This window comes from Microplitis mediator, chromosome 1 (genome assembly GCF_029852145.1).
Source record: "Microplitis mediator isolate UGA2020A chromosome 1, iyMicMedi2.1, whole genome shotgun sequence".
Lineage (NCBI taxonomy): Eukaryota > Metazoa > Arthropoda > Insecta > Hymenoptera > Braconidae > Microplitis > Microplitis mediator.
The window spans coordinates 23,863,965-23,881,111 of record NC_079969.1 but is presented as its reverse complement, the minus strand read 5'-3'; the positions used below and the strand labels follow the sequence as shown (position 1 = coordinate 23,881,111).

The 17,147-nt window shown below is 30.1% G+C and overlaps 1 protein-coding gene across 1 annotated transcript; it reads left to right on the top strand.

Moving 5' to 3' along the window:
- The first annotated feature begins 2,448 nt into the window (after positions 1-2,448).
- On the top strand, positions 2,449-15,480 carry LOC130674521 (FAM172 family protein homolog CG10038). Its single transcript, XM_057479875.1, has 6 exons — positions 2,449-2,625; positions 2,806-2,921; positions 4,565-4,894; positions 4,964-5,083; positions 5,585-5,686; positions 15,060-15,480. The coding sequence occupies exons 1-6, from the start codon at positions 2,562-2,564 to the stop codon at positions 15,243-15,245; spliced, it is 918 nt and encodes a 305-aa protein (XP_057335858.1). The 5' UTR covers positions 2,449-2,561; the 3' UTR covers positions 15,246-15,480.
- The last annotated feature ends 1,667 nt before the right edge of the window (positions 15,481-17,147 follow it).

Genomic DNA, 17,147 nt, shown 5'->3' with positions numbered 1-17,147 from the left:
ATGATAAATTTAAAAAAAATGCATGGGTGTGAGTGTAGCAGACATGAGACAGTTTATAAATTTTAAATAATTAAAATAATGGAATTGTAAAAATGCACGCGATAATTTTTTAAATTTTATAAATATGCAATTTATGATACTGAAGTTAGCCGACCGTCTAATTATTTTTTAATTGTTTTTAAAACAGTAAATAAAAAAAAAAGAAAATATTTGAAAAAATTGCACCTTTAGTTTTTTAAATTTTCTACATGCGCGTATTTTTTTTTTTTTTTTTTTTTTAGTTAAATTGTTGAAACAAAAAGTCCAAAAATATCCAATGATCTTGAACTGTCATAATCGTACTGAAATTAAGATACTGCAAGTAGCAGACTTAAAAAAAAACATTTCTTTTAAATAAACAACGAAAATCGTCATAGAAAAATCTATTTCAGGACGTTTAGGAAAGCACCCTAATAGCCACTTTAGCCTGAAATTGACAGTAATTTAAATTCAATTTGACTACAAGTGTTACTGTCAGACAAAGACGTTAAGTTGATTGAAAGTTTTACTTCAAATTGACGGCAAGTTGTCCTGTCAAATTACATTCATTCAAAAAATTTCAGTTTAACTTTTTAGATCAATTTGGTGTAAATTTAATGCTGCTATTTAACATCAAATTTATATGTAATTTTACGCATGGGAGAGAGTCAAAAATTTAAATGAAATTTTTTATGTGTACTAGAAGTCACCGAGATGTCAAAAATTTTATTTCAATTTCTTAGCTGAAATTCCTATGCTGGTTTTCCTGGGGTGAAGCCTGATAGCCACATTCTAAATGGTGAGCGACCTAATGAACTTTGAAAATTGAACTTTACCAATTTGAACTTGACAATTTGAACTTTTGTAAATTTGAACTTTGAATAATTTAGTATTTCTTTGATGATGATGATGATGATGATGAAAGAAATACTAAATTATTCAAAGTTCAAATTTACAAAAGTTTAAATTTATAAAAGTTCAAATTGCCAAAGTTCAAACTTTTGAAGTTCATTAGGTATGGAACCCTCTAAATATAATTGCTTAGCAAGTTCTGCAGTGAAACATTTTTGGCTAACTCAACGACAAGTTTCTGGCAAGCCTCGGCTGGATAATACTTGCATGCAAATTGATGCAAATCTACTGCCGTCATCTAAATGTAATTTGACAGAAGAACTTGCCGTCAATTTGAAGTGAAACTTTCAATCAACTTAACGTCTTCGTCTGACAGTAACACTTGTAGTAAAATTGAATTCAAGTTACAGACAATTTACTGTCAACTTAAAAGTAACAGTTTGTTCTCCAACACTTTTATTTCCTTTAAATTGGCTTCAGAATACAGCAGTAGCTTGAAGTTAATTTGTGGATAAAATGGCTATCGGGGAAGTTTAAGGGAGGGTGGGGCAGACCGGCCCCCATGGGGCAGAGCGGCCCCCCTGAAATTTTGAGCAAAAAAAAATTTTTTTTTTTTTTCGACTAATTACTATAAATCCGATATGTTTGCGCATTTTTACCCCTACGCATGACATTTGGGGCAAAATGGACAAGCCCAAAATTTTGAAAAAGTGATTTTTTCATATTTTTATCGTCAAATTAAAAAAAAATTATTATAATTCCACATTTCTAGCCCTACGCATAACACCTGGGCCAAAATGGACCGGCTGAAACTTCCGAAAAAATTATTTTTTCATTTTTTTCGGCCGTTTCTCTATGTAAGAGGCAAATTTGGTCACTAAAAATTTATAAAAATTTAATTTTTTTTTTTAGTTGATAAATTATTGAAATAAAGTAAAATTATAGAATTGATTTTTTTTTTATTAAATAACAATTAGTAATTAAGGTAATCGAGAGTGAACGATTTTTTACGCTTTAAAAAATTTTTTTCGACTAATATAAAACCAAAAATAGTTGTCAAGAGAAAGAAATACATTCTTAATGATGAAAACAATTTAAAAAAAAAAAAAATTTTTTTTATCACTTTTTGAAGGGGGGCCGCTCTGCCCCACAAAAAAAAAAAAAAAATTTTTCAGAATTTTGGCAAAATGTCCATAAATTTTTTCGAAATAGAACAAAAGTAAAGTGATCTTATGGTTGAAAGCCACAAAAAATAATAATTGGCTTAAAGGGGCCGCTCTGCCCCACCCTCCCCTATATGTAATTTCATGTTTGGGAGAGAGTAACAAATTTAAATGAAATTTTTTATGTGTACTAGACGTCATCGAGATGTCAAAAGTTTCATTTAAATTTCTGAGCTGAAATTGCCTCTGCTGGTTTTCCTTTTTCCTGGGGTAAAATGCGCAGAACTATCTCGGCAACTTACTAACTGAGGAAAACTAAAACTACATTACCAACCCATAAGAACGAACAACCTGCAAACCTGAACCATAGATGGCCACCGGATGTTACATACGAGGCCAGCCGACAAAGACATAACCAAAAAAAAAAATAAAAAAGCAGAGTTGAGTACTCGCCATGCTAAAGCTTTGTTTTTTTCATTAAATAAATATTAAATTTATTTTGAATTTATATAGAGCCGACAGAACACAATGGCCAGCGCTACTACGACATTTCCTAACAATTTAAAAGACTTTGGATATGACTTTGATGAAGGTATGATATTTTATATTGTTATTTTATTATTGTCGTGTCCTTGATTCTTTGTTTGTATTATTATAAATTATATTGGCAGCATTGTTTGATAAATTTTATATCTATAGATATATAAAATATATATTTTTTAGTTGGTAAGGTTCTGAAACAAATGCTAATAATTTTTTTTATTTTTTTTAGGAGGGAGATTACGAAAATTGGATCCGAAAACTGGTCTATTAACTAATGAAGGATTTGAATTTAATGTTAGTGAAGATGCACAGTATAATCAAAAACGTTATGAAGCACTAGGAGAGGTAATATACATATATATGTACATATATTTTATTTTTTCAGTAACTGAATTAGCGTTTGTTTTTAAATTGACAAATTAAAATACTAGAGTAAACTGAAGAGTAGATGATTTGTTGATAATTTTCTTCGAGATCGTTAATTATAATTATAGTTACAATTAATTAACGATTAATAAGGACACTTGTGTATTTAATTATATTTTTTACGAGAAATCGTAAGCAGCGAAGTCACAAATCGATGGCAAAAAATAAAAATATAATTGCACATATATAAGTTTCCTTATTTCCCCATAAAAAAAATCCATGTGGGAATCCAGCCTAGATTCCTATGGGTTCCCACATGGCGTTTTCTGATGGATTCTCATATGGTTTCCTATAGGAATCCAGCGTAGATCCCGATATAGGTTCGCACATGGGTTCCTATGGAAATCCATGCCATGCCAAATCCGTATGGGAATCTAGTTTGGATTCCCATGTGGATTTTTACGATGATTTCCCATGGGAATCTGCACCATGTCAAAATCCATATGGGAATCTTGTATGGATTAGGAATTGGGAAAATTAACAAAAAGCGTCACGTTATTGATACAAACAAATTGATGAAAAAAAAAATATCCTGCCAATAGAATATTAATCTGTTCTTTTATTCATATGCGCGTATCAATAGACCATAGACATAGAAATCCAGATGCCTCAGATTCTATAGGAATTACTTATATAGAAACCCAGATTCCTTCATGAATTTTCTACAAAGAAATCCATGTATCCTAGTCCCTATGTCAAGTTCCTATAAGGGAATCTAGATACCCACAGCTTCCTATGTGGGTTTCCTACATGAAAATCCAGAGACTCCGGATTCTATAGAAATTACTTTTGTAGAAACCCAGATTCCTATATGAATTTCCCTCAAAGAAATCCATATATTCTAGTTCCTATGTCAAATTCCTATATGGGAATCCCGGTACCCACAGTTTCCTATATGAAGTTCCTACATGGGAATCTCACAATTTCCTGTGGGAATTTTCCATATAGAAATCCAGACACCCATGGTTTCCTACATGGATTCTTATATAAATCCATACACTCCTATATGGATTCCTATGGGTTTCCATACAATCCCCCATGGATTTTTTTACAGGGTACACCCTATTTCTTATATCAAGTTCCTATATGGGAGTCCTGGTATCCAGTTTCCCATATGAAGTTCCTACATGGGAATCTCACAATTTCCTATGGGAATTTTCCATATAGAAATCCAGACACCCATGGTTTCCTACATGGATTCTTATATAAATCCATACACTCCCATATCAATTCCTATGAATTCTTACATAAATCCATACTTTCCCATATGGATTCCTATGGGTTCCCATGCTATCCCACATGAATTTTTTTAATAGGGTACTTTCCATCAATCAATAAGTTTCTAAAAACATCTATCCTTAACAGTAACAAAAAATACAAAATTATTTAAACAAAACTGCAGTGAATCCCCTTTTCACTCAGGAAATCCCATCAACTTTTTATTCAATTACTTTTCGAAGTTTAAAAAAAAAATTTCAACAAATCAACTCGATACATTTATCTCTAGAAAGCATTTCTTGCTGACTGAATTACATTTAGTAACAAACTATTTTTTTCAACAGGTAATAAATCAATACGTATATGAACTTTTAGAAAAAGAAGGATTAAAACGCCTGGCAGTTCCAAAAAATAGTGATAGCCCATTAGAATTACGTTCATTTGTATTTGCTTGTGACAAAGCGTTTACAAGTAAAAAATTAATGATTCTTATCCACGGCAGTGGTGTCGTCAGAGCTGGCCAGTGGGCAAGAAGATTAATTATCAATGATAATCTCAACAGTGGTACGCAGTTACCATACATTAAAAAAGCTAAAGAACTAGGCTATGGTATTATTGTTCTCAATACTAATGACAATCGCAGATTAATCAACGGCGTTAATGAAGACATTAAAGTATGTATTTTATTATTTATTCTTTTAGAAACATTATTTAGTATTTTAAAATTATAATTTATTTATCAGGGAAGCGAAGATCCACATGAGCACATGGAAACAGTTTGGACTGATTATATACAATCATCAGAAGCTAAGGATATTGCTATTGTGGCTCACAGTTATGGCGGAGTCTGTACAGTTGAATTCGTAAGCATTTCATTTTTTTTATCATGATTCTGAAGTTAACTGACGATCAACAATTTCCGGATTTTTTTTCAATCAATCAATGAAAAAAAAAATAATAAATAAAAATATGCACATGTAGAAAATTTAAAAAACTATAAGTGCAATTTTTTTAAATAGTTTTTTTTTTTTATAATTAATTGTTTCGAAAAAATTTCAAAAATTATTTGACGTCGGCTAACATCAGTGTCATTTCTTATTTATGATCCTAACGTTAACTGACAATTAACAATTTCCGGATTTTTTTTCAACCAATCAATGAAAAAAAAAATAATAAATAAAAATATGCACATGTAGAAAATTAAAAAAACTATAAGTGCAATTTTTTAAAATATTTTTTTTTTTTATACTTTATCATTTAAAAAAAAATCCAAACATTATTAGACGTCGGCTAACTCCAGTATCATTTTTATTTTTAATTATTTTAATTAAAAAAAAATACTTTAACAAATAATTATTTTTCAGGCGCATCGACACCCAGAAGAATTTAAAAAATTAGTATTTGCTGTAGGCTTCACCGATTCTGTTCATAGATTACCTAGAAAAGGCGGTGAGCATGTAGTTCAGGTAATTATTCTTGTGACTAGTATTTTTTTTTTTTCATATTTTTTAAATTGTAGTATAAGTGAAATGCGTGGGGTATTTTTTAAAATTACTTTTATAACATAGAAATAAAAGCGCATGTACTGACCATTACGTTAATTGGCCGGGTAAAGTGTATGTAGGGTACTCAGGAAAATGCAAAAGTTCATTGAGATCTGTCCATCTGTGTCTATTGTCGTGTTTACAATAGCACTGCATGACTTCGGTCTCTATTAGCCTTCTCATATGAGAAGAGTTATCCTATTCTGCTACCAATAGAGTGTTTAGTTCTACCGCACAAGTGTCTGCATCCTGACGCATTGTTCTTCATTTTTCGTACAATCAAATCTACTTGACACAAAAAACAAATTTTATTTTTAATAATTCATAAAATAATACTTTTTTTTTGTTCATCTTTATTGTTATATTTATAAAGTTTTTAAAATTCTTGACATGGAGGCCACATTTCTGGAAAACCTGAAAAACCTGAACATGTCGGAATTATAACTATTGGCAGGGTGCGCGACGAAAACGACATCTGTCGACCGCATTAAATCATCCTCAAAAAGCACAGAGAGAATACGGAAAGTTTTTATAAACAAATAATTAAAATTTTTAAAGATTGCGAAATATATGTGTGATACCACATTTGAAAGGTGGAAAAGTATAGAGTAGATTGTACTGAAAAAAATAAGTATAAAAAATTTTAATAAATACAAAATAAATATTATTTTGAACGACATAAGGTTAGCTTGTAATAATAATAATAACAACAATAATAGTCATAATAACAAATGAGTTAAAATAATTATACAGTGCAACCTTGATATAACGAAACTAAAGGGAAATAGAAATTATTCGTTATATCGAGTTATTCGTAATAGTAAGGTTTGTTATATAGAGGTTATGTTAAACTCGATTAGTTAGAACAAGGTAAACAAATTTCCACTAATAAATAACAACTCATTTAAATCAAAACACAGAATTATTTATTTGAAAACATTTAAATCAGTTTCTGGTCAAAATAAAAATCGTTATCAATGTATAAGCATAGAATGTAATAAGGAATAATGATAGCTTAATCTTCATTTTTCGTCTTATGAAGAATTGAACGTGTCAGCACTCATTAAGACATTAGTTATTGTCGAATTAAGTGGGGATAATTTGTAAGATACCTTACGTAGAGGTTATAGGCTGGAAAATTCGTTATATAAAGGTCAATAATAGTTTCTATTTATATTCTACAATGATTGAACTTTCGTTATAGTGAGGTTGTTTGAAAAATATATTCGTAATGTAAAGGTATATTTTAAATAGACCCTTATGGGCAGTTCTGGGGGATTTTTAAAAATTCGTTAAATCGAGGAATTCGTTATATTGAGGCTCGTTATATTAAGGTTACACTGTAATTCTAATTTTTTCAAAGTTAAAATTATTAATTTGCATTAAGTAAAGAAATTAAAGTGATTTCAATTATTCGTAATTTTAAATTTTAAAACTCAATAATTAAAAATACTTTGTGTTAAAAATTTGTAGTTAAAAAAATTCCCCGTAATAATTTTTAGCCAAAGATGAACATCATGGATGAAAATGTATAAAACTTGCAATTACTATTTCTGTCAGTATTTTTGCAATTAACAACACAACAACTACTTGTTCTTATTTTTTAACACTGCTTTCATTAAACTATTCACAAGACAAGTGCAATTTAACGCGTATTTCGTCTACTGCAGGCGCTATAATCGATTCGATTGTCCCCACCCTATACTCCGCACCCAGCCAATACGGGAAAAATCAGGGAAAAATCTAGTTTAGCTCCTACACGGACAAAATAGATAGGAATGGTTACTGTGCTACACAAGAATGATCGTAACGCATGTAAAAATTAATTTTAGCACGTTGCTAGTTCTCGTTATAATAGGAATGGGTCGTTTTTACATACGACTGAGTACGATCCAACATAGCAACTGTTACTATGTTACACATTATGTCGAAACCATGACTGGTTATCGTGTTCACAGTCACCATTGGCTTTCCAGATAATACAGGTTCCTTTCAGCAGTCATGTGTTACTATATAAAATAAATATAGGTCCTGTGTGGAGATGGACAGGAACTGTTGCTTTCAGTCACATGTCTGACTACTGTTCAGCGGGAACTAATGTTGTAAACAGTAGTTAGATATGTGACTAAAAGCAACAGCAGTTGATAGCAATTGTAAGAAATTTTTTAAAAAATCTAATTTTTTTTTACTACTAATTTTAAATTACTACTATGTATTCCTTTTTTCAATTAAGGAGGTTCCCGTGTGAGGGTCTGTTTTTTAAGCGTTTTTTGGGAAGTTTTTTGACGGCCAATCAAAAGATAGAACCTTGAGTTTTTTTATCGTTTATTTATTAATATTTCAAGAGTATGCAAAACAAATTTCATATAAAATCTTCATGTCAATTTTATAATTGAAATTTTCAAATTTTTTAAACTAAAATCTATTGAATAAATTTTGCTAGTTCGCTAATTTCATTGCGATTGCTCTCGCTATGGGTAATGTATTTATTTTTTTAAAAAGATTATATTACGAGATAGTGCATAACGTCAATGGATCAATAGTCAAACATATATTACATAGACAACAATATATATGTAGATAAATCCTTGACGTTTGCCTGAGTTGATTTGAACGGTACATGTTGCGATAGTGGTTGGTTGGTTAGTCGGTTGGTGGCTGGTTGCTTTCAGAGCACATTGTTTCGGTGACAATAGAACTGCGTGACTTCTTCCATTAGCCTTATACATTACAGAGTGGTGCTTGTCCAGCCGGTGTGGTGGTACAGTGTCAATACGCGACGTAGTGTTGCTCGCGGTTTCATCGAGTATGAGAGTACACTACGGCACACTAGATTGACGATGTAAAAGGGGATAAAGAGAACACGGAGTCAACAAAAAAGACAGAGTACTAATGTCGGAGAGCAATTATTTTTGTTTATTTACGTCTTTTTATTTTATTTTTTTTTTCCATCATCGCAGAAAAAGTTTATAAAAAACATTCAACTATGTACTCATTACTGTGGTCTTTGGGGTGTCTATATTTCTCTGGGGAAATCAATTTTTATGAGTATATTTATAAATACTAAAATATTATTTGTCTTCCACGTGTAAAAAAAATTGTTGACTATTCTAAACTTTAAAACGTGACACAACCACGAAATTTTTTTTTAAATTTTTAACAGGAGTTATCAAATATTTTTGGCTGAGTTTTTTTCGCAAAAAAAATTTCTAAATACAAATTACAGACTACATCGATGCACTACTGTCTAATCTAGCGAAGTGCGCTTCAATTATTTGATAATATTCGTTTGTTTAAAAGAAAAACTCGGCCAAAGTTCCATTTACTGCACAAGTGCAACAAAGATAGTACCGTTTGTGGACTTAAGTGTAACAGAGATAAGTGCGAACCCCTGTTTAAAAACTATTTTCTACAGATTTTCAAATATTCTAGTGTAAACAGCCTACATGCCTCCGAATTTTGGTGAAAATCTTTATTGAAAAAGGAATTTTCGGAACTGGCTACAATTCTATTACATAGTTAGGGGCTCAAAGAAAATCTAAGAATTTTTTCAAATTTTTCCTCACAGAATAACATAAACATATACATGTGTTTGAACGTGTACTTGGCGCGAGACACTACCGTGTCTCCTGATTAAATAAGCGGCGGACGCTAATGACCCATGTTAAAATATGATATAACAAAAAGCGTTCAGAAACAGTTCAAAATCATTTTTTTTTTAACGTATTTTACACTGAAAAAAATTATGGAGCCTAGGACTTTTAATGGAGCCTCAAAAAAAATTTGCATATAAGTCAAAAACGATCATTTTTAATATTGAGTCAATTGTATTTTTATTTTTATTTTCAGAAGTTTAAAAATCGTTCAAAAAAAGTTCTTCATTGTGTCACGTTTTGAAGTTTAGAATAGTCAACACTTTTTTGACTTTTCTTCAGCAATTTTTTTCCACAGTTTATTTATTTTTTTTCATTAAGACAAAATATTCATCAATTTTTTTTTAATTAATTAAATTTTCAATTCATGAAAACGATAATGAAAAAAAATTATGTAATTCGACTGCTTGTGAGTGACTTAAGAAATAGTTCCGAAGGTTAGGGTGGCCTGCAATTTTCGATTGACGTGTGAGACATTTCAGAAATCAGATCCAGTAGACTTCTTACTTTTCATTTCGTTTTTATTTATTTTCGTTCCGATCTTGAGATACATCAAATTTATTTAAAAAATAATAATGACTTTTTGATTATTATTTAAACAAAAAAAAATGATTAAACTGTGACAAAGTAACTTGAGCTACAAATGAAGGTATATTAAAAAATAATAAAGCTGAGTTAGAGGGTTAGTAAGCACCCCCCGTTTAAATCGCGACTTCACCCAACCAGTAGCAGTAACACAAGAATGAATTGCACACAGATGAATGTCGTGCTCTGACAATGCCCGATGTTTCATAGCTCTCGACTTTTAGCGAACGTAAGAGAGAGATTTTAGTGAAGTGAAGTGGCTGCTGTCCTCAGTCCTCATCCATGATACCAGTAGTATGTTACGTTGTAACAGCAGAACCAGAAAAGAAGCCTTGCCTCTCATATATACTCTCGTCCCGTTTTCACAACATTCGTACATATCCATATGAAAATACACTCTTTTTCACTTGAAATTTTTTTTTTTTCATCATTATTATTATTATTCGCTTTTTTCATTGTACTACACTAGTACACATCGTAATTGTGCCATCAGCTAGACATATTTTTTCTGTTTCCAACATCCTTCCTGGAACCTAACTGTCTATTTCATCTTTTATACCCGTATTATAATTATTAATTACTAGCAACTGGGAGTGTGCGAATACTTCGAAATTACGAGTTATTCGTATCGTATTTAAACTGTGATATTTTTTTCAATAATTCAAATTTTTACCAGAGGTAAATAGAGCTCAGATGAATCTACGAAACAATTATTTCTGGTTAATCTAAAAATTAAGCTCTACATTAAATAAAAATTGAAAATTTGAAAACTGATCATAATTTTCTCGATTTGAATTAAGAGTTTGAAAAATTACAAATAGTTCAAAAACTTTCGGATGATTCTAAAATCGATAAGCAATCGAATTATTCCATTTGAATTTTAAATCGAATAGTTGCATTGAAATCGATCAGAACGCTATTTTTTTAAGAGCTTTACATTAAAATGGAAAAAACTAGAAAGTTATGCGGAATTTGAAAAAATTTTATCTAAGATAATTTGTAGGAAATAAAATTGCCTACAAGAAAGATTCTATGACATTTTTTGATAAGTCTGATGGTTTCGCTGAAAAAGTAGAAAGATCTCGAAATTTACTGAAAATTTGACTTCAAGCTCAAATAACTTTTGAACGGATGGATTTATAAAAAAATCATAAGAGACCTTTTTTGTAGAGCGTTAAATTCCCTGCAAGAATGTATCCCGAGCTTATTTGTACAATACGCCATTACCGAGATAGGGTAGAAGTACCGTTTTTGGCCAGTTTTGGCCACTTGAAAAATTTATATAAAATAATTTGTGAAATACGCAATGGCATAATTAATGTTTAAAATGTGTACACAGATATTTTTATCACACTATTACAATGAAATTTTTTTTTAATACGGTTTCATTATTTAGAATAAAGTATTAAATGTCCAAAAATGGAGCAATGGCCACAAAATGGTACTTCTACCCTATAAAATTCCAAACAGAATTTTTTTTCCATGTTATTTAAACGGGAAATAGAAAATCGCAATCAGGAAGTACTTGATATTAATATTAAGGACTCAAATTCTAACAGGCTTCTTTTATCCTACTGAAACTTTTGAGTGTGTCCTTAAAAAAAAAAATAGTCGATTTTTTTTAATCGGTCTAATATATATATAATAAAATATTAATACTTGATGCTTAATATATTTATGTACACGGAGAAAAATGTTGGCTCAAAACCTACCAATTTTAATTATGCTGTCGACCAAATTTGAAACAGGAAGTGAAGCATCCAAAAATTTACTATGCTCTTATAAAAAATTATTATGCCTTATCACAATTATTATAATGTATAAAAGTAATTGTTGTTAAAGCTTATCGATAAGTTTCTCGCGCGTAGTAAGTGTTGTGATACAGCATAATAATTTTTCGTATACGCACAATAATTTTTTGAATGCTTCCCTTCCTGTCTCAAGTTTGGTCGACACCATAATAAAAATTGGCAGGTTTCGAGCCAACATTTTTTTCCATGTACAGTTATTAATAGTCATAAAAATTGTCTTACTAAACATGTACGTCAGTATGCAGACAGTTGGTATTGATAGGTATATGATTAATTGTCTTTAATGTGTCAATAAAATTTTGCATAGTCACACTCATGATAATAATGATAATGATGACGATTGCAATGAGAATGATTTTCATAACATAACTTGTATGTAAATGCAAATGTGATGTCAAGTAGCAAAAGTAAAAAGCATTTGTACATATGTTGAGATGGTGTACAGTTAATCGTAACTGTGTTTTGCTTATGTATAAACTGTTGATGATGTAGTTATATTATTGCACTGACAAGTAATTAATTTGAGTGGTGAAGTAAATAGAACTAAACTTCTCTCTTGGTTAGCTTTCCTGGCTGATTGGTCGGTTCGTTCGTTGGTATTCTCTCGTACTCGAGTCGAGTAAATTCATCACAAGTTTCATACTCTTTCGACAAATATACATCTGTATATATTTCCCTAGGGTCAATAATCATTATATTAAAGATTTATTACGTCTTTTCTCTTTCAACAAGGATTTTATCATTTCTTTTTTTTTTACTGCACCAAATTAATTTAGAAAACATTCAGCTCATAGTTTTTGAGAATTACGATAATTAAACATTAATATATATTATTATTATTTATATTGCTTTATAAGAGTAAAAAATCCTTCATTATAACAATGAGGTGGCGAGTTTATACACAATTTTATTACATTTTAATTGTCTAATATATAAAGGAGATGCATAAAAGGATAAATAGTACAATATAGACAACTATGAACATAAATACTACAAAATGTAACCATCTACGGCTTGCGAAAAAGATGTTTTTTTGTCTCAACTGCGTCACTTCAGAGATATAATAAACAAAATTTTTGAGTTCAAAAGTCGACTTGGGTTCTAGTAACTTGACAGTTAGTAGAGCGCTTGTCCGGTTTAGGTTCGGCGATCCGATAAATATTGATATATTTCTGTATATATTTTTTTTGGTACAGGAGTTTCAATGATATTTAGACGAATGCTACACATAATAAGGGACTTATGTACATAAGTTCATTTAAAAGTAGTAAATATAAGAAACATTCAAATTCTTACTAAATTACTACAGTCGGACCTCGTTATAAGACTACGCGTTAAAAGACTTCCCCTCAATTCGTTGATTAAACATTGATATATTTCTGTATATATTCTTTTTTTCACAGGAGTTTCAATGATATTTAGACGAATGTTACATAAGTTCATTTAAAAGTAATAAATATAAGAAATATTCCAATTCTTACACAACTACTACAATCGGATTTCATTATAAGAACTACGCGTTGAAAGACTTTTCCCCTCAATTTGTTAAAACTCGCTTTGAACGCTCCCCCACCAGCAACTCAATGACAATTTTGCGCCGAAACCTCGCTATAAGACTAACGAACAGTACGACTGCAGTGTTGGCAGACGTACAATACTTATTGTACACGTACCATGATTTGATGAACTGTACAATCCTCAATCCTAAATGTACAATCCAACGAAAAATACAATAATTTCTAATGATCGCTATGCTTACGCTAATAAAATTATTTTACAAAAATTTTTTCAAGTCCCGCTTATTTTCCCGCCATGTATCGATAGTAATTATTTCTTATTATGGTTAAAAGACAGCCTGCCAGTAGTTTTTTTTTACATCAGCCAATGACATCATGATAAAATGTTAAAAATTAAAATAAATATTATCAAATGTTCACTTGTTTTAACTTTTATCTCAACGATCTGCTTTATTTTTACTATGAAAACAAATTAATTAGAAGTAATGTCATAAATTTTACTTCAATTTTTTAATTGAATTTCGCGCCATATGTTGGCCAAATAGATGTCAAGTTTGAATAAAAAAAAATTTATAACTTTTGTAAGAAATGTCGCTAATTAATTTCAGAATTTATTGAGAATAAGTATTTAGGGTAACATTTATACTATATCCTTAGTAACTAACCTAATTAAATAAAAATTATAAATAAATTTAAAATTTACAATAATTTTACTGAAAGTACAATAATTTTACGGCCCTGATGCAATAATAATGTTTCACCCGTCTGCCAACACTGGTACGACTAAAATCGAGATAAATTGTACATACATATAGATTGTAGATCAAGTCATTTATTTTCATAAAGAATACTTACAATTTCGTGGTTTCACATAATTAATTAAGGGAAAAGAACGACAAAATTCTGTTCATTTATAATTATACATAAAATAGATTCACTGTATAATAGAGTAGAGTTAAACCGAATACATAAGACGCAAAACGGCAATAGTCTTATAGTGAGGCTTGGACGCAAACACTCTTAATCACAGCAATAGGGGAACCTCAATTCTAAGAATTTTTTCCCCTACATCCGCGAATTAGTCTTATAACGAGGTCCGATTATTACTATTTAAATTTCTTTAATTAAATTAAACAATTTTATTAAGAAATGAACAATGCAAAAAATTATTTATGATTTTAATATTAATCTTAAAAAAAAGGTAATTTATTAATTCCCAATAACAATTTTTTTCTTTAAGTAGACAAGGAATTCTTATAATAATTTTGCGGTTACTTAAGTTTTAAATCGCATGTGCAGACGGATGTATGAGGTTTCGCAAATATAAGAATCGTTATGACGATATAAGTATCCCTTTAACATGCAGGAAAAAATAAACAACAAATATACATATATATGTATGTATATGTATATAAATATGAAGTTGTTGCATGACATATCGGAAATGTCACGACACACGGAAGCAGCATCTTGTTGCGGTGGTGTTGTGGTCACAGGTGCAGTCTGGAAATTGGTTACGGTTTTACTTGAGAAGCCCCCGAAGACAGCGGTCGTTGTCGTCGTCGTCCTCTTACCTCTCAGATTTAATATAAGAAATTTAATATGCTAGATTCATTTCATCTCCTCAATTTTCATGGCACGCGTTTCACTTAAAATTATATTATACTCATATGTAACCACTATTTTAATTGCATTATTAATTATTTAAAATTTTATTTATTGTTAATAGGTCTCAAAAAATTGGGTGTCATCAGAACAACCACTGGATACTCCAGTTGATTGCGCTAGTGACGATGTGCCGTGTGTGTCAGCTGGACATCCAGTTCACGAAATGACATCTTGGTCATGCATCGAATCACTATTTAAATTTCTCGAGGAGCGTTATCACAATCGTATCAAGGGCATAGATAACTGATGGCCCTATTAATGTTACTAAATCGTAATTTTAACAATTAAACATATTTTTATTTTTATTTAATCTAATATTAATACTATTTACGCATTAAATTTTTTTACTATTATTCATTATCTTAGAATAGTATACATACAGTAATTAAATTTTTTACTTTTAATTAATTTTAATGACTATTTCACTGTAGTTATACATACACATGTAAAAAATTATAATGAAATATAAGCATAGAATCTTAAATTTTATTTGAATTATTATTATTGCACATCTCGAACGCGAAGCGGAGAGCTTGTGTTTTATAACCGACTTGTCAAGCTCATGCGATTTCCTCACATTAAACTGTATATATTTTTTTTGTATCACACTTATACGTTATGAAAAGCACAATAATATTAAGAGGGAAAACTAATGAATAAGCCTAATACTTTTTTAAAGTTGTCCGATACGTACCTAATAGCACGTCCTTTAATAGCACAGTTTGCTTTACAAAAGTTTCCTTTAATTTTTCGTCAAATCTCCGTCAACTTCGGACTTTTCCGTTTTTTACGACAATTTATTTGCAACTTACTTTACAATTTCACGTAAATTTACTGCCCGAATTAGAATACAAATTCGCTTTGAAAGTTGACTAGAAAAAAGTTGTCAATTTTCAAGCAAATTTTATGTCAATGTATTTTTTTACTGTCAAATTGTAGACATTTTTATGTATAAATTTGCTTACCATTACAATGACTGACTATTTTTTTTTTCGTAAAAAGTTACCTCTAAATTGAAAAAAAATTAACCGCAAATTTTTCTTTCTAACTTATGCTGTCAAATTGTTTGCAAATTTTAGGCAATTTCAATGTCAAATTACGGTCAATTTCAAGCTAAAGTGGCATTAGGGTAGCAAAAGTGTACTTTACAAAAGTTTCCTTTCATTTTTCGTCAAATGTCCGTCAACTTCGGGCTTTTCCGTTTTTGACGACAATTTGTATACAATTTGCTATACAATTTAACGTTAATTTACTACCCGAATTAGAATGCAAATTCACTTAAAAAGTTGTATACAAATTGTCGTCAAAAACGGAAAACCCCGAAGTTGACGAAAAGAAAAATTCAAGGAAACTTTTATAAGGGCTTTTTTTTCTAGTAAAAAAAGTTACCTCTAAATTGAGGAGAATTAACCGCAAATTTTTTTTTTCTAACTTTTGCTTTTAAATTTTCGGCAAATTCAGGCAGCAAATTTCGGTAATTTTAATTGTCAAATTACTGTCAATTTTACGTGTAATCAAATACACACTGCAGCCATTTTCATTAGGAATGTTCTCCTTATCTTATATTTTTCGTTGACTTTTACTACCGTATATTCACCATTGAAATTTCTGTGAAAAAAACGCGGGTGATTCAAATATTTTTAAATTTAACTTTTTAAAGTATAACATAAGCGTTCGAAGCGCGCACTTTTGGATTTTCTACATCTTTTATTTTTTTTCGAAAAAAAAAAAGTATTTTTATCATTGATTTTTTTTTTCTTAAGTAAAAAATAATAGAGATAAATCCATAACTATTCACATAAAATAGTCGAGTGATCTTTCTTATCGTACCATAAAAAAATCATCGGTCAATCTCTTATAGCTTTTTTTTTCTTTAACCGAGGGATTGGGGTAAAAAATAGTAACGCTAGTGAAGATAATAAATAAATAGTTGTTTTGGTCCATATATATATACGAAGTATTTCAGTGAGCTAGTGCGATAACGATCGAAGTGTTTCATAAATGACGCGTAACTTAATATACGATCGTACGACAAAGTATCATATCTATATACTTGTTTTATTATATATATTTCGAGTAGATAAATGACCACGGTTAAATAAAAAAATATCACGATAACTCATCAAGTTATTTTTTAGTCGGATCTTGA

Excerpts from the sequence above, each read along its gene's own strand:
- LOC130674521 (XM_057479875.1), top strand. The coding sequence starts at position 2,562 with ATGGCCAGCGCTACTACGACATTTCCTAACAATTTAAAAGACTTTGGA. Across the intron at positions 2,626-2,805 it reads TGGATATGACTTTGATGAAG|GAGGGAGATTACGAAAATTG; the intron begins GTATGATATTTT and ends TATTTTTTTTAG. Across the intron at positions 5,687-15,059 it reads GCGGTGAGCATGTAGTTCAG|GTCTCAAAAAATTGGGTGTC; the intron begins GTAATTATTCTT and ends TATTGTTAATAG.